The sequence below is a fragment of the Conger conger genome, chromosome 2 (assembly GCF_963514075.1).
Source record: "Conger conger chromosome 2, fConCon1.1, whole genome shotgun sequence".
In the NCBI taxonomy this organism is placed as follows: domain Eukaryota; kingdom Metazoa; phylum Chordata; class Actinopteri; order Anguilliformes; family Congridae; genus Conger; species Conger conger.
The window spans coordinates 9,759,531-9,780,681 of NC_083761.1; the positions used below are offsets into that span (position 1 = coordinate 9,759,531).

The 21,151-nt window shown below is 43.0% G+C and overlaps 1 protein-coding gene across 1 annotated transcript in view; it reads left to right on the top strand.

Moving 5' to 3' along the window:
- col17a1a (collagen, type XVII, alpha 1a) overlaps positions 1 to 21,151 on the top strand; it is a 33,437-nt gene that overhangs the window by 10,578 nt on the left and 1,708 nt on the right. Inside the window, exons 11-44 of the mRNA XM_061224498.1 lie at positions 1,909 to 1,956; positions 2,436 to 2,579; positions 2,677 to 2,775; positions 2,985 to 3,038; positions 3,463 to 3,537; positions 4,213 to 4,290; positions 5,593 to 5,745; positions 6,551 to 6,622; positions 7,006 to 7,047; positions 7,548 to 7,691; positions 8,396 to 8,638; positions 9,888 to 9,937; positions 10,653 to 10,688; positions 10,874 to 10,900; positions 11,593 to 11,655; positions 12,508 to 12,612; positions 13,271 to 13,333; positions 13,843 to 13,878; positions 13,970 to 14,023; positions 14,338 to 14,373; positions 15,208 to 15,243; positions 16,120 to 16,182; positions 16,879 to 16,950; positions 17,134 to 17,160; positions 17,281 to 17,316; positions 17,600 to 17,638; positions 18,290 to 18,370; positions 18,699 to 18,734; positions 19,101 to 19,247; positions 19,762 to 19,890; positions 20,364 to 20,477; positions 20,587 to 20,658; positions 20,790 to 20,858; positions 21,059 to 21,076. Of these exons, the coding sequence (XP_061080482.1) occupies positions 1,909 to 1,956; positions 2,436 to 2,579; positions 2,677 to 2,775; positions 2,985 to 3,038; positions 3,463 to 3,537; positions 4,213 to 4,290; positions 5,593 to 5,745; positions 6,551 to 6,622; positions 7,006 to 7,047; positions 7,548 to 7,691; positions 8,396 to 8,638; positions 9,888 to 9,937; positions 10,653 to 10,688; positions 10,874 to 10,900; positions 11,593 to 11,655; positions 12,508 to 12,612; positions 13,271 to 13,333; positions 13,843 to 13,878; positions 13,970 to 14,023; positions 14,338 to 14,373; positions 15,208 to 15,243; positions 16,120 to 16,182; positions 16,879 to 16,950; positions 17,134 to 17,160; positions 17,281 to 17,316; positions 17,600 to 17,638; positions 18,290 to 18,370; positions 18,699 to 18,734; positions 19,101 to 19,247; positions 19,762 to 19,890; positions 20,364 to 20,477; positions 20,587 to 20,658; positions 20,790 to 20,858; positions 21,059 to 21,076 (2,561 nt within the window). The remainder of the gene's footprint in view (positions 1 to 1,908; positions 1,957 to 2,435; positions 2,580 to 2,676; positions 2,776 to 2,984; positions 3,039 to 3,462; positions 3,538 to 4,212; positions 4,291 to 5,592; positions 5,746 to 6,550; positions 6,623 to 7,005; positions 7,048 to 7,547; positions 7,692 to 8,395; positions 8,639 to 9,887; positions 9,938 to 10,652; positions 10,689 to 10,873; positions 10,901 to 11,592; positions 11,656 to 12,507; positions 12,613 to 13,270; positions 13,334 to 13,842; positions 13,879 to 13,969; positions 14,024 to 14,337; positions 14,374 to 15,207; positions 15,244 to 16,119; positions 16,183 to 16,878; positions 16,951 to 17,133; positions 17,161 to 17,280; positions 17,317 to 17,599; positions 17,639 to 18,289; positions 18,371 to 18,698; positions 18,735 to 19,100; positions 19,248 to 19,761; positions 19,891 to 20,363; positions 20,478 to 20,586; positions 20,659 to 20,789; positions 20,859 to 21,058; positions 21,077 to 21,151) is intronic.

Below are 21,151 nucleotides of genomic sequence, written 5' to 3' on the forward strand. Positions count from 1 at the left end.
TCAATAGCATCACTTCCTGGGAAACCCACTTTACTCTAATACTACAAGAGGGGGGTGTTAGAACAAATGTATTCATAGTGAAGAAACATTCAGGAAAAAAACCATTAAAGAGAATTAGGAAACTGACAATAAAATATTGATCACCCACAATAAAATAACAATGAACATTTTACACACAGTTTAAAGTAAGTTTATTTATGGTAAATGCATCGTTATTAAATAAATAAATAATGTATGTCAGCAACAGGCTAAGATGCAGCAGACTTGCGGTTGCAGTTCGCTGCAGTTGCACACCGGGGACCGGGGTTCGATTCCCGGTCCTGCCAAAAGCCAAGTTTGGCCAGCTCATGTGGAGCGGCGTTAATTGGCTCGCCGCTCCAGAGGGAGGGTCTTTGCAGGGTTAGCTGATCGCCACACAATACGCCTCAGACGCCTTGGAACCACGGGCATGATTAGAGAGATGAGACGTCTTGAAGAAGGCGTGTTGCTCTTCCTCAGCCTGCCAGGGGGCGGGGTGTGGACGGTGTATCTAACACTAATTCGAATTGAATTAGAGGAGGGTACAATTGGCTACTAAATTGGGAGAAAAAGGGAAAAATCTGAAATAAATTATTTAAAAAAAAAGTATGTCAAAAGATGAAACTGCAGAAATACTTGTGCAAGTTGTCTACTTCAGATACAAGTGTAAGTTCATGAATGGTGCCGTTATGTACGGTACAGTACACGCAGTGTCATTGATGTGAATCACCACTCTTACTGCAATAACTGTAATAAGTGTTCAGCCTGCTAAACGGGTGAGTGAGTGAGTGAGTGAGTAAGTGAGTGAGTGTGTGAGTGTGTGAGTGTGTGAGTGAGTGAGTGAGTGTGTGAGTAAGTGAGTGTGAGTGTGAGTGAGTGACAGACTGAGTGAGTGTGAGTGAGTGACAGACTGAGTGAGTGAGTGTGTGTGTGAGTGAGTGAGTGAGTGAGTGTGAGTGAGTGACAGACTGAGTGAGTGAATGAGTGTGTGAGTGAGTGACGGACTGAGTGAGTGTATGAGAGTGTGTGAGTGAGTGTGTGAGTGAGTGAGTGTGTTACTGTGTGTGTGAGTGAGTGAGTGAGTGTGAGTGAGTGTGTGAGAGTGTGTGAGTGAGTGTGTGAGTAAGTGAGTGAGTGAGTGACTGTGTGTGTGAGTGAGTGAGCGTGTTACTGTGTGTGTGAGTGAGTGTGTTACTCTGTGTGAGTGAGTGTGTGTGTGAGTGAGTGAGCGTGTTACTGTGTGTGTGAGTGAGTGACTGTGTGTGTGAGTGAGTGTGTTACTCTGTGTGAGTGAGTGTGTGAGTGAGTGAGTGAGTGTGTGAGAGTGAGTGAGTGAGTGTGTGAGTAAGTGAGTGTGTGTGTGAGTGAGTGAGTGAGTGTGTGAGTGTGTGTGTGTGTGAGTGAGTGAGTGTGAGTGAGTGAGTGAGTGTGTGAGTGAGTGAGTGAGTGTGTGAGTGTGAGTGAGTGAGTGTGTGAGTGAGTGAGTGAGTGAGTGAGTGTGTGAGTGTGAGTGAGTGAGTGTGTGAGTGAGTGAGTGAGTGAGTGTGTGAGTGAGTGAGTGAGTGTGTGAGTGAGTGAGTGAGTGAGTGAGTGAGTGAGTGTGTGAGTGTGAGTGAGTGAGTGTGTGAGTGAGTGAGTGAGTGAGTGAGTGAGTGTGTGAGTGAGTGAGTGAGTGAGTGTGTGAGTGAGTGAGTGAGTGAGTGAGTGGGTGAGTGAGGGAGTGTGTGAGTGTGTGTGTGAGTGAGTGAGTGAGTGAGTGTGTTACTGTGTGTGTGAGTGAGTGAGTGTGTTACTGTGTGTGTGAGTGAGTGAGTGGGTGAGTGAGCTACTTAATTACAAGCCAAGTCCATGAGGCGCTTTGCATCTAAAAAGACTTTCTCTCCCCCCCAGAGAGTGAAATCAGAGCAAGACTTCAGAGCGCATCTCCTTCCACCAGATGTGAGTCCTTATCAGCGTTATAAAATGCAACTGTTCATTCCAGAGTAATAACAAAAGCCATTGTGCAAGTTCTGCACAGACCACGTTTGCCATGCCACTGTTATTTCGTATTCACTAAAGTAAATTATTCAGAAGCTAGTAGCTGGATTATGAGGGCTATGAACACAAATGACTGAATCAGCACCCTCGTAGTTAGTTACCTGATCTTTGGGTAATATAAAGTGAATCCCCATGCATATGCCAAACTACTGTCATTCTAAAAGGCCTGATAACACACGAATGCACAATGTTGTTTTGTTTATTATGTTGCCAAAATCTTATAGTGATGCAACCAGGAATTCTGTGTATAATCATTAGATATAATCATTGTTTTTCAATCACTGCTGTGCCGTACAGGGACTGAGCTGGGTGATGTGTAGAGTGCTCTTGATGATGCAGGGCTGTGCAGGGCTGTGTAACTGACTGAGTTCACCGTACAGGGACTGAGCTGGATGATGTGAAGAGGCTCTTGAAGGGAAGTCGTTCCTGCAGTATCAGCCCTCCCCGCTCCCCCACCAACACCCTGCCCATCCCCAAGAAAAAAGCCACTCTGGAGCGTGTTACCTCAGAGGGGAGCCAGTCAGGTAAACGGACTCGCACACGCCCACGCACACTCGCGCGCTCACGCATCTCACCGGTGTTGCTCACTTCGCCCCGTGTTTGTTTCCCTCGCGCTCTCAGCGCAGTACGAAGCCTCAGAGCTGCAGTCCTTCCTGTGGGCCAACTCTGGTGCCGGGTACGGCTACGGCAACGCAAACAACATGTACGGTGGAACCTCAGGTGGGCGTCAAACTTCAGCTACAGTGGAGCAGAGCACTCTGTGACCCTCTCCATATTAACATGTGTCTTCATGTAAGATCTAATGTAGATTTGAATGTGTTTTTAACTTACTGTATGTGTGTATTTGTGCGTGTCTGTGTGCGCATGTGTGCACGTGTGTGAATCTCTGAATGTCTCTCTCATATTCACTGTCTGTCTCAATTCCTCAGTTCAAGGAGTCCCAAACAACCTGGCCCTGGGCGGATTGGGTGGGACTGTCCCCGGTCAGTGCCAATCAGCAGCATCACACTGACAAACAACGCATGACACTGACAAACCACACATGACACTGACAAACCACACATGACACTGACAAACCACACATGACACTGACAAACCATGCATCACACTGACCAACAACACATCACACTGACAAACTGCACATCACACTAACAAATCATGCATGACACTGTCAAACCACGCATCACATTGCCATGTCCCAAACTGTGCACTACAACACCTGATTCAACTAATCCTGATAATATTAGTTGATATTAGACAATAATTGTGGTCTTCAGTCAAAACCTCGATAAGTAAAATCTGATAAGATAAGATAAGATTGGATATCCTTAACATTTGAAAAAATTGCTGGTTTTTAAGCAGCAAAGCCGGAACCTATAAAATAAGAGTTCTCTCTCTTTTTTTTAGTTTATGGGGTTCAGAATAACCTCTCTACTACCAATACCAATGTTCTGACTGCAAATGGAATCAACGCCAATGCAAGTATGTACTGCAATTCCAGTTTTCACCTGTAGGGTCCCAGGGAGCAATGCAATATTAGCAAATAGACTGTAGAGGGCAGTAATAAATGTAAGACTACTTAAACTAACAGATTACTACATGGAGCAGGTATGTGTTAATCATTGAAGTGGTCAGCATAAGAAAAGTTTGTTTTTTATGTCACATTTATATTTAGAATTTGTTGACGTTGCAAGAAGTTGCAAAACTGTTTACCGTATGATAGTTACCAGTGAATACAGTTGAATACAGAGACTATGAGGATAGGCCCAATGAGGTCCAACATTGTTCTGTCAGTTGAAGATTGCGGCTGATATTTTCTCTTTTGTTTCTGCCCTGCTGAAAAAAAAAAAAAAAACAGCTTACGGTATGCTAGGTTTTGAAACACCTGGTATCTGATTGATCAGTTCGGACCAGCTCCATGCTCTTCGTGGTTTGACCAGCTCAAGCAATATTTTGAAAAACAGCTGCTAGCTGGTCATTTCAAGCTGGTGATAGCTGGATTTTACACCAGGGCGTTGTTCTCTTCGCCATTATCGAGCAGTGCTGAGAGCTGCTTTCTGTTCGTAGCTTCTATTTTGAGTGATTCACTGGTGTGATGTATGCATTGGCGTGTAACTCATCTCTTGTGTGTCTGTGGGTTATGTCTGCACCCTCCAGTATCCGGTTATCAGAAGAACATAGCTCCAGCTATGAACGGGCCCACCATCAATGCAGTTGGGGTCTCTACTGTGGCAGGTACGTCCCAACACTGAACTGAACACCCCAAAAGAATTGCACCCCCTTGTTGTATCGCAAAGGCACCCTTAAGCCATCAGCCACAGAACAGACTGCAAAGCCTAAGACTTAATAATGGACTGCACTCTCTCCAATCAAATACAGGATGACAATGACTCCCAGACTATATTGGACAATTGCAGGGTGTTTCCCAGAACTGAATTACAAGCAGAACAGCTATCTAAATATCTGAAGGAAAGATTACTTGATGTAGCAGTTATGCCGTCCAGTGGCCTAGGGGTGCAAACAAGCACTTTAAACTCCAACTGAGGACGCTGCAGATAAGCCACTATGTTTCTGGCAGGCTTCCATACATTGCTACATTGGCATTTACACCGATGCTTCATCCTACTTTCAAATCTTTACAGAATGAGCACGACTGGTTTAGCCTAAATTCAATTTCAATAATATCATTATACAGTAATCAGATCAGAAGATCTTATAAAAAACCTAAACTCGGGGTGCCTGCAATAGCAGATACAGTAATCCCAAATCACCCGTTATTTTTTAATAATAATCACTTTCAGAATCCACCCTCCAGAAGGTCCAATTAGTCGTTTTTGTTGGTAAAGAAAAATGCCTTTCAAGCTAAATAGTAAAAACACTTACTATAGTAACTGTACTAACTGTGAACGAAGATGTATTAAGTGTTGGTAAACAAACACAAAATATAGACAGCATTATAGCGCATTTTACACGTGCTATATAACACAGATAGACACATATACAGCATTATAGCGCATTATACACATGCTCTATAACACAGATGGGCACATATCCAGCATTATAGAGCATTATACATGTGCTCTATAACACAGATGGGCACATATCCACCATTATAGATCATTATACACGTGCTATATAACACAGATAGACACATATACAGCATTATATCGCATTATACACGTGCTCTATAACACAGATGGGCACATATCCAGAATTATAGAGCATTATACACGTGCTATATAACACAGATAGACACATATACAGCATTATAGAGGATTATACACGTGCTATATAACACAGAGAGATACATATACAGCATTATAGAGCATTATACACGTGCTCTATAACACAGATAGATACAGTAGATAGATAGATAGATAGATAGATACATTAGATAGATAGATAGATAGATAGACAGATTGATAGATATATTAGATAGATAGATGATAGATACATTAGCTAGATAGATAGATAGATAGATAGATAGCATTACAGAGCTCCTCAGTGTGGAAGATTTGACGCTCTGGCTTTGTTCAGCGGCAGCACCCCGGAGCCCGGCAAGCGATGACGTCTTCCTGAAAGACCTGAAGTTCCGGATGGAGGACAAGGAGAACGTCCCCGCCAAGAAGGAGTCTGACGTCCTAGTCTCGGCCATCGACAGCGATAAGTTCTGCAGTGCCCGAACCTCAGGTAGCAGTCTCCATCCACTTGGGCAGCGCCACCTGAGCGAAGACACTGTGCTTATTACTCTGCGGGTCTGCACCAGTGATGGCCAGTGAAGTGTTGGAAAGGTTTTTTTCAGGTCACGCAGTAATGTGGCGTCTTTCATACTGACGTGATTCATACTGCCAGAGTACGGAGAGCATTCAGAAGCAATTGTCATGATTTTTAGAATACAATTTGTCTACGATCTTAAGTGTACGATGTGCAAAATATCACAGAAAGACAGTATTAACTTACCAGTTTTCTCACAGTGCCTGTCATGGAATTGTGCTCATGGTTTGTGCGTATGTGTGCGTGCGTGTGTGTGTGCGTGTGTGTGTGTGTGCGTGTGTGTGTGCGCGTGTGTGTGTGTGTGTTTGTGTATGTGTGTATACATGGGTCCCGTTCTGGTTCCTCAGTGGTGGAATGACTTGCCTACCACTGTCAGAACAGCAGAATCCCTCCCCCTATTTCGACGCAGACTCAAAACCCACCTTTTCAAACTCTACCTTAGTCCTCCCTCCTGATTTCCCCTGCCCCTCCTTTTCCCTATCCTTGTCTAAAACCCCCCCCCAAAAAAAATAAAAATAAAAAAATAAATAAATAATGCACTTCTGATGACAACTATGTTTAGAACAGCATTTCCTGTGTATTTTGCTAGTTTCTGGATGTGATGCTCTGACTTATGTTAGAACCTGTGCACTTGTAAGTCGCTTTGGATTAAAAGCGTCTGCCAAATGACAAAAATGTAAAATGTAAATGTAATGTCTGTGTTTTTTGTAATCTCCTGAAGATCCCTTGAAGAAAGACAGGAAGGTGTTCGGCTCCACAGATGGGCCCCTGAGTGCTGCTGACACTGCCTTCTGTAAGAGCGCAGCGTATTCTGAACCTCATTTATGTGCACACACCTGTCGTTCAAGCGAGAGTCGTAATGCGCCACATGTACCTTCGGATCCATAAGTAAAGGATCCTGTTGGCAAGTTTTGCAGAGCTGCTGTCTTTCATCCAGCACAATGACCGTTTCTATATTGGCCATGTCTCTCTTTGGGCTTTCTCTGTTTTTCCTGGTGTTAATAGAGCATAAAATAAGAACGTCTGCTTTTCTTTGTTTAAAGAAAATGGTATTATTATTATTTTGATGTGGGCAGGCCGCATTCAGTCGTATTTTATTCTAGTTTTTCCGTGTTCTTTGTGGAACTACAACTACAAACTCAAACGTTTTTTACACAAAAATCCTTTTCTTCACAGATACTGAGAAGGCGCCAGTCAAAGATAAAGCAACATATACAAGTATGTGCACACAGCTTATCAAGCTAACCAATGTGATATTAACTTGATACAGGACTCAGTGGTTTTGACCATGGCATGATTATTGTTGCCAGAGTATTTCTGGAACTGGGATTTTAATGCACACAGTCTCTAGAGCAGAGGTCACCAACCCTGTTCCTGGAGAGCTACTGGGTCTGCTGGTTTTTCACTGTTACTCTGCATTTAATTAATCAATTAGAGCAGATGATTACACAGCGAACTCACCTCACCTGGTTAACTGGGTCTCAACAGGGTGCTGATTTTAAGGTGAAAACAAAAACCAGTAGCTCTCCAGGACATGGGTTGGTGACCTCTGCTCTAGAGTTTACTGAGAATGGTGCGAAAAACTAAAAAACATCCAGGGAGTGGCAGTTCCACAGACAGAAACGTCTTGTTGATGATGTCAGAGAATGGCGAGAACAGTTGGAGCTGACAAAAGGATGGATGGCTGGACTGAGTGTGTTATTCTCCCGCCCTGCCAGAGATCGAAGATGAGAGGGACAAGGAAGACGGCCTGGGAGGTCTCTGTGGAGGGGGGTCGTGCTGCTCCTGGTGGAAGTGGCTGCTGGGCCTCCTCCTCACTCTGCTCCTCCTCTTGGGCCTCCTGATCGGACTCATCGCTCTCGGTAAGATTTCCGCCGGGGGAGAAAAAGCCACGCAGAGCCACCTATGGTGCAGAACCGAGGAGCCAACCCATTTCAGGATTTTGTGATTTCAACTTCTGCTGTTAATTACTCTCAACTCTTATTGGACAGCCAGATGGAACAATGAAAATCGTAGTCATGGATAGGCTACTCCAAGCTCTGCCATGTTTTCAAAAATGTAAACTTCAGCTGTTTGGCATCTTGTTACCATAGAGACAGAGTATACATGCAAAACTTTGTTTATTTTTCATCATACAGCAATTGTTGCAAGGGTGGTACAACGAGTATAAATCAGGCTACATAACAATGACATTATCTGCTTAATTTTTTTATTTTATATCATTGAATATTGTGACCTTGGCAAAGGTGTTTTGAAAGTACTTTAGCCTTTATATAGGTAAAAGAATAGGCTTATGAACCTATTATGAATCCCTGGCCAATTGGTTATTAAATATGGCCAGGAGGTTCTTGGACTTGTTCTTCCGAAGTTAATTAATTTGATATGATGACTTGATAGTGCATTTATAACATTTGTAATTAATATTAGCATTGACATTTTGTTTACCATTAGCCTTAACATTAGCATTAACATTTCTGTTAGTATTAGCCTTATCATTAGCATTAATATTTTCTGTTAGCATTAGCCTCTTCTTTCCTTTACTATTTTGTTTTTTTCCTCTCTCCAGCGGAGGAGGTTAAGAATCTGAAGGCTCGAGTAGCCGCCCTTGAGGGAGTCTCCGGCAGTGCCCAGTCAAGTCGCCAAGAGGCAGGCATCAACTTCATTAACCCGCGGGACTCCTCGTACGTACATTCCAGCATGGCAAGGACGGGCAGCACAAACGAGCTGGGCGCCCCGCCCACCACCGACAGCCTGCAGAAGGCTGTCCAGCAAGTGCTGAGGTCTGAGCTACAATCAGACACTTTCAGAGGTACCAGAACACCTCAGCCTATGCATGTACAGTATATGCGTACACTCAGTGAGCACTTTATTAGGTACTTATTTTTTAGACTTATTAAGTCTTCTGCTGCTGCAGCCTATCCACTTAGAGCACAGGTGTCAAACTCCAGTCCTGGAGGGCTGTAGTGTCTGCTGGTTTTTGGGGTGTTCTGGGTTCATTCAAGTCATTGATTAGTTAAAGTATCCACACGCCTTGTTCTCAAGGCCTTAATTAGCCTTAATTGGAAGCTGATTGAAAGGAAACCACAAAAACCCGCAGACACTGCGGCCCCCTGGGGATTCAGTTTGACACCCCTGACTTAGAGGATTGACACGTTGTGTGTTCAGAGATGCTCTTCTGCATACCACTGTTGTAATGCGTGGTTATTTGCACTACTGTCATCTACCTGTCAGCTTCAACCAGTCTGGCCCTTCTCCTCTGACCACTCTCATTAACAACGCATTTCTGTCTGCAGAACTGCTGTTCACTGGATGTTTTTCGTTTTTTACACCATTCTCTGCAAACTCTAGAGACTATTGTGTGTGAAAATCCCAGGAGTTCAGCCTTTTCTGAGATACTCAAACCACCCTATCTGGCACCAACAATCATTCCACAGTCAAAGTCACTTAGTCACATTTCTTACCCATTCTGACATTTGGTCTGAAAAACAGCTATACCCCTTGACCACGTCTGCATGATTTTATGCATTTATTTGATGTCACATGATTGGCTGATTCAATATTTGCATTAACAAGCTGGTGTACAGGTGCATGAAAGCCATGGGCTTGTTTCTAGTTCCACCTTGCTCAATAAATAATAAAACAACCGACCACTCAACCAATTATGCAGCCAGTCAATCACATGGATCAGGTTAAAACAGGGAAATTATTATTTTATTAACCTTTATTTATACAGGGTAAGCTGACTGAGCACACATGCTCTTTTGCAGTAATACACCTCCCCCCCCAAGTAGCCGAACATAAAATCACATTTCTGTGAATTCATAATTAGGTAACTATAACTAGGTGATTCCATAAATGAAAATGCATTACAAAATTATACAGGTAATGGATTAATAGATTATTCTGCCATAAATCTTAAATAGAAAGGTTCAATGTTTTGTGGACATATGGTGCCATAAGTGTTGGTATAGATTCAAATTACATTACAATGGTATGATAAGGTTTATTCTCTGTTTGCCTGTACAGAAAGATGTGAACCTCTTCATTTCCTTTCACAGCACAGCTGTCAGTCAAAGGAGATAGAGGCGAACCCGGTCCAAAAGGTAAGGTCACTCACACTACCTGTCCTGGTATTGAATCTGGCAGCATGGGTGGTGCAGTGGGTAGCACTACTGCATCACTGCAAGGAGGTCCTGGGTTCGAATCCCGGTTGGCCGGGGCCTCTCTGTGTGGAGTTTGCATATTCTCCCGTGTTTGTGTGGGTTTCCTCCGGGTACTCCGGTTTCCTCCCACAGTCCAAAGACATGCAGGTTAGGCTGATTGGAGAGTCTAAATTGCCCGTAGGTATGCGTGTGTGAGTGAATGGTGTGTGTGCCCTGCGATGGACTGGCGACCTGTCCAGGGTGTATTCCTGCCAGGTTCCAGCCCCCCTGCGACCCTGTTCAGGATAAGCGGGTTCAGATGATGGATGGATGGTGTTGAATCTAATGTATTCAGGACAAAAATGTCATTACATTACACTTTACTTTGTCAAAAGCGACATACAAAACAGTGGACACATTGTATTGTGTATGACCAAAAAAGGTCATACAACAAACAACCAAACATGTCAGATAATGTACAATTCATATGTGATTGATTGTAAGAACATGAACATATAGTATGTCCAATACACCAGGTAGATAGACCAAGACTACCATCCCATGAAAAGCATATCTTCATCTACAGTATTTTACACACACACACACATCTTCTTTGTTTCCAAGCATGGTTGTTTCCAAGATATGCTCCAAATACTGTGCATTATTTTGATATTGTCTTAGGTGATGCTGGAAGTCCTGGACCAACAGGAATCAAAGGTGAGTTGTTCACTCAGCAAGATTAGGGCGTATGTTATCTTATAGCCCTGCTTGTGGTGTGGTTGAAGTCATGTGAAACACATCCTGCTACATATCATGTCACATAATTTCACATGAAACCAAAACAGCACTGCACCATAACCAACTGCACAATCATTTTTGACATATATTTTTTATATTTTCAGGCGACATTGGTGTACCAGGTTCACAAGGTAAGAACAACTGAAAGTGTGTCCATCTCATAGTAGAGCAGAGTAGAGTGACTAATACTGTAAGCACAGTACATGGATTAGCAACAGACATTCTGGCACCTGCTTCAGAATGCATTCATTCAATGATGACTAAGAAATGTTTATTTATTTAGCTGTTTAGTTAGTTATGCATTTACTTACTTATACAAAGTATCAATTTTCCCGCATTATGAAATGCCTTATTTGATACCTTTTGGCAATGGCATTTTTGAAGCAATATTGATTCAATGGGTTCTTCTGTAACTGCTCCTCTATATGCTATTTTCCACTGTTGGTGTTGTGTGCGACCTTCCCGCTGTGTATTTAAATGTGATGACACACACAAAGAGCAAGCGCCTAAAATCCAAAAGGCGTCTTTAAAACTGGATTTGATATGTTACTCAACATTACGCTGACAGAAAAGATTGTTGGTTGTCTCAAGGCGGTCTTCTTTCTCCAAAATATGCTACCGTTGTATTATCTTTTAAGAACGATAAACACTCAACCTGTTCCTCGCAATAACTTCATTTGGAATGGAACACTGGCATTGGGAACAATATTTTCTGACCGCCGGTCACCATAGATATTAGCAAATCCACCACAGCTGAAAAAGTAGTGTTTGAAACCTGAAATGAACTTGAGAGTTTTGGCTGATTGTGGCTCCTCTGCCTTAGGTCCTCCTGGTCCCATCGGACACCCCGGGCAGGACGGGCCCAGAGGACCAAAGGGGAGTGCAGGTAAGGGCAGGAGGTGCTACAAATTATTTTTGGTGGGGTGGGCAGGAAGGGAGGGGGGGGGGGGGGTGGACACAAAGAGATGGATGGGGGCAGGAGGAGCCGTCATTTAATAATTGTATTTTTTTCAGGTCTTCCTCTACCCCTTTTCTAGTGCCCCTCGTGGTACAGTACAGCTGCATCACTGTTATTCCATGAAGATAATGGTGTCATTCTGTTTGTCACTGTAAACAAATACCATCACATGACTGTTTTTCTGACTGGAGTTCAGGAATCAGAACTAATGTCATAGTGACACATGTTCACACTCAACAGTGGAAAAAGAAAAAGTAAAGTCTGAAAAACAAATTGGACGTTTTGCTTAGATTGTGGTCTGAATGCTGTAATATGTTATCTTCTCACCATGAACTACAACATCTTTTTTACTGCAAGCTAAGATCCAGTCATGTTTACATGTTTCAATCTGCCTCCAATTCCGACTCCAAAACAATAGTATAGCAGTAATTTTAATTTGTTGAAAAGGTACAGTGTGTAAAAAAAGGGCCAGTTTCACAGATACAGATTATAATGATAATAATTTGTTATTTATCTGATGCTTTTATCCAAAGTGACTTACAGTTGATTTGGAGTATGCAGGGGAAAATCCCCCCTGGAGCACAGTGGAGGTTAGGGGCCTTGCCCAAGGGCCCATATGGCACTCCTGGATTTTATGGTAGTTACCCTGGAGTGCCATATGGCTCTCTTGGGGCTGAAAGGGTTAAACCGAGTCAAAAATCCATAATCGAATGCCGGTTGTAATGAATAATGTGCTTAGCCACATTATTGGATGTAGTGTAACGTCTGCTTGTGTTTAAGGGGAACATGGGCCAGATGGTCCTCCAGGGCAGAGGGGCCGAGAGGGCCCTGCAGGACCCCGGGGAGAGCCAGGACCCCCAGGGGCTGGAGAGAAGGGTGACAAAGGTATGGATCATACACTAAATTGAAAGTAATTTATCATTGTTGGCTTATTAATAAGTAGGTTTTAATTAAAACTACACAAGGATGTCATGCAGTCAATGATGTATACTGTATGTATTGTTTTTAACTGAAGTTTGCCATTATTTTTCGTTGATATCTTGTAATAATCAAGGGAATCTTATAGGCAAGAAGGCATACAGTACGTATTGCGAATACAGATGATAAACAACACATATAAACACAAATAAAGTCTAATTTGGTCACTGTTTATGGAATACATCTGTCAAAAGCATAAATTCCCCTTTGTATTACAAGTTTAAAACGGTTTAGTTTGACCCGAACCGAACATAAAGGTTATGCGGCTGTCTCATCACCCCAACACTTGGGGGCCAGGAAAGGTGGAGCTCTGAAAAGGAAGAGCACACAGAGATGTGGGTCTCCCAGCAGATAACGATTCCACCCAGTATGAAGGAGTGTGTTTCTTTATGTCTCTGCGCATATCCTGTGATCCCGTGTCCCGTGTCAAAGCCATGTCAAACTGTCACTGGCGCTGGCCTCTTCCCAGTGCACTGACTGCCTTGTTTGAGCCCGGCTACATCTCTTTCATGATCTATTAAAGAGATTATCCATTCAATCAATTCAAGACGATCCATTTTCATAGGCAATCCTGGTGACCCTGGGATTCAAGGCCCATCGGGACCTCCAGGTCCAGTGGGACCCAAAGGTAAGAAGACCACAGTCCTACGCTTAACCAGTCATCTAGATCAGAGGTGGGCAACGAGGGCCTTTATCTCTTTCTGGTTTCCATGACAACTTTTGCCTTAATTGCCTAATTTGCACTAACATTTACACCATTACTAGCTAGATTACTTGGTAAGTGCATGAATGACAGCCAAAGACAGTTCTTGTGTGACTACCTAGAACGTTGATCTAGTTACCAGCCCTCATCTACATTCAAGACCGATCTAAATGTATTCATTTCATGGACACTCTTGGGAGATTTACAATGCATGTGCTTATAGCAAGATTAAAATACATTTCAGTAATTTGTCACAATACACACTTGATGGGTAATGACGAGACTTTTATGTTAATGTAACAGGAAATCAGATTACAATATGGCTGACTTGTGCCAGGTTGTCCAGGTTTCAGTATGGCCTGACAAATGACCAGACCTGAAGAAGGCAGCTTTGTCATTAGCCCTTTAAAATGTTCTTCTTCTCTCCACCTTAGGCGATGGAGGTACACAGGGTGTTCCAGGCCCACCTGGTAGGTGATCTACTCTTTCTTCATAGTTCGATTTCCCACAATTCGCTATAATGTTTCAGTTTTAGTATCACACATGGTCCTCTGTTCACAGGTGCCCCAGGTTTACAAGGTTTCCGTGGAGACAACGGGCCTCAAGGACCAAAAGGTATGGATGTGTGAGCAAAGGATGTGTGAGTCTCTGTACATTTTTGTTGGTTACAAGCAAAAATATGTAATTGCAAATATTTGAATCATTAAACACTTCCTAAGTTGATGTGAAATTGAAATGCACCAAGGAGAAGCGTCAGCGTGATTTTTGGTTTTCTTATTTTGAATATTCTTCACTTTAGAATACGTAGATGTACAGTCACAGTCCCAGAAACACACACACACACACACACACACACTCACACATACACAAACATGCACAAACACACATGCGTTTTCCTATACCTAACAATGCCACTGTTCCTTTAATAGGAGAACCAGGAACTTCTGGCCCACCTGGAACCAAAGGTACAGTACTGTTCATTATTGTGGATGGGTAAATGCAACATGACTGAACAGTAACGTGTGGCACTGTATATACAACACATAATACACACTGTCACAAAATAAATGCATTCAGCATAAGTTAAAAGGCTTGGGCTATGTCAACAGCTGGCAACAGGTGGCAATTTTTTACAGCAGAGTGACGCTGCTGGCCTCACCATCTCCATGACCGTCAGCTGTTGCCAAGGAGACAAGCCTCATCCAATCACCGTTAGCTCTCTCCCTCTCTCCTGTAGTGCTGTGGAGTGTTTAGTGTCAACGTAAAAAGGAAATTGTTGCACTCAGTTGATAAAGGTTGCTGGAGGCGGGTAAAGCCAGGCCCAATATGGAAAGCAAAATACCAGGTGTACTCTGCATGACGAAACAAACAATGTGGCCTAGCAAAAAAAATATATATATTTAATGGATAAACAAACACATGCAAAAAAATAAATAAAAAGGTGTGCGTGGAAAGAACAGGGCAAACATTTCACCTTTCAGAGCAAACATTTCATGCTTTCCTCAGTGTTCAGAGTGTTTTGAGGGTGAAATAGTCACGGGCTGGCTGGTGAGAGTGATGGAGGACTGCATGTTACTCCAGCAGCAGTGCTCCTGGTTTGTGTGTGCGAGGCTTCAGAGCTGACTTGCTTGGCATGACTGAGGCACAATAGATGCAGCTTGCAGTATTCAGCCATCGTGTATAAGATGTGCCCGGCCATTTTGTGTAATTCCTTATTTTCATCACGGTCTAATTTAGCTAGTGTGTGTTTTCCGTTTAAAGTGCTCCTCTAAGTGTAAACGCTTTGGCTTCCTCCTCAGGTGAAGCTGGAGAGAAGGGGCCCCGTGGTCCTACAGGTGTGTACAGTACTCAGTCTGTTCTGGGGTGAAGGGAGTGGGGGGGTCGGGGGGCACAGTGTGTAAAAAAGTGCCAGTTTCACAGATACAGATTATAATAATAATAATATGTTATTTATCTGATGCTTTTATCCAAAGTGACTTACAGTTGATTTGGAGTATGCAGGGGACAATCCCCACTGGACCACTGTGGAGGTTAGGGGCCTTGCCCAAGGGCCCAACAGCTGTGTGGATCTTATTGTGGCTACACCAGGGCTTGAACCACCAATCTTCTGGGTCCCAGTCCTGTACCTTAGCCCCCAGGTTGCCATTTAAGCATAGTCCTGGACTAAAATTAGTTTTGATAATTAATTAAATAAATACAAAAATAAATACAGAAATACATAAATAAATAAATGCACATTAAAAAAAACCTATGATTTCAGTTGCTGTGACTGCTGAATGATTTCTGTGGCAAACACCTAGCCTTAATGAGCAGTGTTGGTGCTGGGCCTGTACCAGTGTTGGATTGATTAAGAGTTTTGGCTGGTTTGTTTACTATACCAGTGTTGGATTGATTAAGAGTTTTGGCTGGCTTGATTACTATACCAGTGTTGGTTTGATTAAGAGTTTTGGCTGGCTTGATTACTATACCAGCGTTGGATTGATTAAGAGTTTTGGCTGGCTTGATTACTATACCAGTGTTGGATTGATTAAGAGTTTTGGCTGGCTTGATTACTATACCAGTGTTGAATTGATTAAGAGTTTTGGCTGGCTTGATTATTATACCAGTGTTGGACTGATTAAGAGTTTTGGCTGGCTTGATTACTATACCAGTGTTGGATTGATTAAGAGTTTTGGTTGGCTTGAATGCCTGACTGCTCTCCTGTCTTGAAGGTGAACCAGGCCAAAGGGGGCAACCAGGGCCACCTGGTGAAAAAGGACCAAAAGGACCTGCGGGTGAGTAACTAGGGAGTGGGGCAGTATGTAACACAGGAGAGGGGCAGTGTGTAACACATGAGAGGGGCATTATGTAACGTAGAAGAAGGGCAGTCATTTCAAGATAATACATATGGATATATAATAGAGCAATATACATATACAATATATATAGGGGAAATTATTATAACCAGTGGTGTCTCAATTAGTCAAGACCATTATACATTGTATGCCTGATTGTATCTCATTTAATAAAATGTGTCAAACAGGTCTCCCTGGGTCCGACGGAGAGAAAGGCCCCAGAGGTGAGAATTGTTATATTTCTGCCCTGTTGTGAATGAAAATGCATTTAATTACCAACACTGATCAAGTTTCCCAGATGGAAAAAAGATTTTGTCTGGTTAAACATCTCATCTCATCAATGATTGTGCTGAATAGATGTCTGAATTAAGTTCAGTAACTGTTCATTTTTATATTATTGACATCTCATTTGTAGTAACCTTGGGTGTGGATCAGGTATAACCCCAGCTGACTGGTCCTTATACTGTATAGCAACTTAAAGCGAACTTTTAGTAAATGAAGGTGACTTAAAACAGGTTCATATTTTCTACCGAAGAGAAAAAAAGTGTCTCATTACAAGGCTAAAACACTTTTAAGACTTTTTTTGCAGTATTGGAAAACTACTAGAACCCAGTTTTCACATTGTCATCCCTCCAGGGGATCAAGGGCAGTCTGGACTGCCGGGAGCCAGGGGACCGGCGGGGCCTCCAGGAGACAGCGGGACTCCAGGTACTGCACATCTGGCTCATTCTGTAGAGTAATGAGTTATCTACGCTATGAGTCTGAGTTAGGTTTACCTGGTTAGTCGTGACATACTTGTGCATTTCATACTTGAATGTTATAGACAGAATACTGAATTGACAAGGGGTGCCTCTATATTGACCTCCTCCTAATGCTGACCCAAACTTTTAGGTCAACCTGGACTTCAAGGGCCACCAGGTATGATATTTTTATATATAAACAAATGCTGCAAAGCTCAATTTTTTTTTTTAAATGAACAAATTTTCTTTCCTTTTCATTGGTCAAAATATGCAATGCATTGTTTCCCTTGCATTATAGGTATACCAGGAAACCCAGGCCTGGCTGGACCCAAAGGTAATAATGTTGGGCCATTGTGGGTCTCATTTATTGCTTTCAAATAATTTACACTGCCAAAATTGTACATCTGTCCATTCTGACTTTCGGTTTAATTCAAAGGGGGAATAGAGTCATTTGTCATTTATAAGCTAACAATTACAAGAATATGGATGTTAATTAGGATGTTATAATACAAGCTAATTTCTTGCATTTAACTCAGGTTTGAATGGTATGTTTTATTTATTACTATAAGTATGCACTAAATCCCAGATCTTTATGCTTATTTGTTTACCCGTTTTAGGTGAACGTGGTGAAGATGGAAAAGGTGGTTCAAGTGCAGGTAAAAAGAATGTTTGTTCACCACAATCACAACAAATCTGTACCATACACTGAAATCATGTCGCTCCCATGTGAAAACCCTTGTTTAATATTGGGAGAATATGATGCATTTGCTGCATGGAGCCATTCAATGACTGCAATAAGAGATGCATCCATATGATAGGAAATCTGAGTGAAGGGGAGGAAAATAATACAATTAATAACAATTAAGAGTAATACCCTTAAAGATAAAGGATTAATATTTGAGCTAAAATTGCAAATGTTCTATGAGGTCATTTTGGCAATTGTTATTACAAATTAATATAACTAAATTAATATACATAAGGAGGGAGGAAATCACAGTGAAAGCAGATGATAGCAAAATAATAAAGGCAAAATCTCTTGTTTCAGGCTTAACATTACCTGCACCAAACATATGCTTTCAGCTGTTATGAGCCATCGTACATCAAACAAACAGGACAGTTCTTCTGCACGATTGTTGATTTGGGAGGGCCTCAAAGCCTGAAGTGAGCCTTGAACATTCCCTGTGTATTAGCCTGCTGTGCTAACAGGGAGCGCTGCTGATCGTCTCAGCTCATTTTTGCTTGCAGTGTCATTTGAAAACCCTTGCCGTTCGTTGAGTAAATGTGGACGTATTCTCTTGGTTTTGCAGTCGGCCCTGGCGGGGTGTCCATCCCTGGGCCTCCTGGCCCTGCTGGTCCCCCTGGCACTGCTGGACCTCCAGGGTTGTCAGGTAGGTTTGAGGCTCGAGTGGAAATCACTACCCTGATGGAAAATAAAGCTCTTTCTTAACGCCTTCCATGAGGTGATGGTTATTTCATTATTTCTTCACTGGAAGACCTACAGGGGCGACATTCCGCCCTGGGTGTGTTGAAATGTCCCTGAGCAAGACACCTAAACCCTGAATGCTCCCAATGAGCTTGTTGGTGCCTTGCATGGCAGCCAATCACCGTTAGTGTGTGTGTGTGTGTGTGTGTGTGTGAATGGGTGAATGAGAAGCATCAATTGTACAGCGCTATATAAATGCCAACCATTTACCATTTACTACTGTGTGTTCCCAGGTCCCATTGGCCCTGCAGGACTTCCTGGTCAGCCTGGTAAGTTGTGTTCAGAGGAGGAACGTTCAGTGGTCAGAAAGTACATGTCCTGTCCGTGTTTTTCTTCCACCCATGAACTGGGTTTCACTAATTAGTTTTACATCCTGGCTGAAGAATTATTCTGACTAGCAACATCCAGACAGTTGAAACAAAATACTGGCGAGGACTTTTACTTTCTGAACCTTGACTCTTTCCTCAACCTTCCTTTACTTTTAACCTCTGATTACACTGATTACACTTTTCACTTGAGGCACAAGCACAAGCACAAGCACAAGCACAAGGCGCATCCAAATCTGTGTGTGTGTGTGTGCCTGTGTGTGTGTGTGCTTTCAGGCAGACTGTGAACTGTGGTGCGTTTCTGTGCAGGTCCTAAGGGAACCGCTGGTGAGAAAGGAGAGAAGGGGCCTAGCGGTGACAAAGGAGACCGAGGAGACCGAGGAGACAGGGGCGAGAAGGGGGAGCCCGGCCCCGTCGGGAAAACTGTGGACACACCTGCAGCACCCAAATATGAGGGTGAGTGTGATTTCCTTCATTACGCCCCTGTGTCTTCCATCTGCTCTACAAATATTAAACAGGCTACATCTAACAAATATATATTTTTATATCAGTTATCCACAGGGGTTGCAGAAAGATAAAAGTAAAGTATTGCTTTTCCTCAAAAAATTATATTGACTATTGACTATTGTATTGACTATGTGATTTCAAATATATTTCATAGTCAGTGTGAGTCGTGTTTATGGCTGTCTGCGACATACTGGGGTTCCCGCTTCCATCAGTGCTTTTGAGCCAGTCGGGTGATTTTTCAATATACGATTTCCTTGGTTTTGGTGGATTTAGGTCTAGTAAATTTTAATATATAGACTTTTACTTAAACAATAGTCATTGCTCGAGAAATGCGAGTGGGAATGTCAGATGTGATAATATTTACATCTAAAAAATCATAGATTGCCACTTTAATAGATTAATGTTATACTGTGTGCCTTCCTTGATCCACATTCCATCTCCATGTGTTCTGAATTCCACCCAGCCCCAGAACATGGCCGCCCAGGAGCAGCAGGACCCCCAGGAACCCCAGGGGCTGCCGGTGCTGCAGGCCTTCCTGGGCCCCCTGGACCTCCAGGCCCACCTGGGCCTGCTGGAGCCGATGGCCCTCAGGGTAGGATGACTCCCTTGGGATGGTTTTTAAAAGAAAATAACCCTGCGGTACCCCATGTCGAGCTGGTCTGAATTGGCCGAGCAGCTACCAGCTGTTTAAAAAAATAGCCTGAGCTGTGTTTTCAGCAGGCCTATGTCCAGTTGTGTTAATCATCAGTGATCATCACTACAGCCTCCACTATGGATTCAGGAGAGAGCAGACAAGCATGTTCAGTTCCCAGAAATATGTGATGGTCAGCAGCCAATTCCTATTGTGCCATATTCACATGCATTAAATAATAATCTAAATTTTATTTATACAGCGCTTTTCTGTGCATGGTGCTCAGAAGGCTTTCAACATTTAAAAAAATAAAATGAGATGAAAGTCTGCCATCTCCTCCTGACAAACTTGGGAGTTTAGGGTTTGGAAAAATGGGAAAAATGGGGGATGAAATATACATTAAACACACCTTTTTTTAACTCTGTGTTATCTAGGAAGAGGTTCAGTTGGCCCACCAGGTGAACCTGGCCAATCAGGTCCAGCAGGTCCAGCAGGTCCAGCAGGTCCACCAGGCCCACTTGGCCCAGGAGGTGCCCCAGGACAGCCGGGTGAGTAAAACGCCTCACCATGACTTTTCTTGAGGTTGGAAGGTAACAAAATTGGTTTACGTGAGGGTTCTCGTACTGTTTTCACATCGGCTTCTGATTTCCTCTTCAGGAGTCGGGGTGCCCGGAGTGCCAGGCCCCCCGGGTGAAAGAGGGGAGCCGGGAAGCTTTGTGCCAAACCAAGGTTTGTCACTTTTAGCCATTATATTCCAGTCCCACCAAAGAACCATGCAAAAGCTTTGGCTTAAATATAGCCTTGAACCTGAATAGTGTGCTGACCTATTTTAAAAACAAATAATGTCAATGTTTCACCAGGAGGGTTCTTTGCTGGGCCTCCAGGCCCCAGCGGAGCTCCTGGAGCTCCGGGCCCAGAAGGACAACGGGGTAGGTCAAACTAATTTGCTAAACCAGACGCACACCTACTGTAATATGTTCTGTACCAGTCCAAGTGCCCACCATCTGTATGTACAAACACCCTTGCTTCAGTGTCCTGTATGACTAGCTTCAGCAGGACCTAAGCATTGTGACTATGACTGCAATGTTTTATTTTTGGATTTTTAATAATTATCCTCTGATTTTTGCAGGTGAAAGAGGATATGACGGTAAGAATCTTCCTCAGATGGCTTTGGCAATTGTAGTTCTTTCAAACATTAATGTGCTGACATTATTTATCTGAA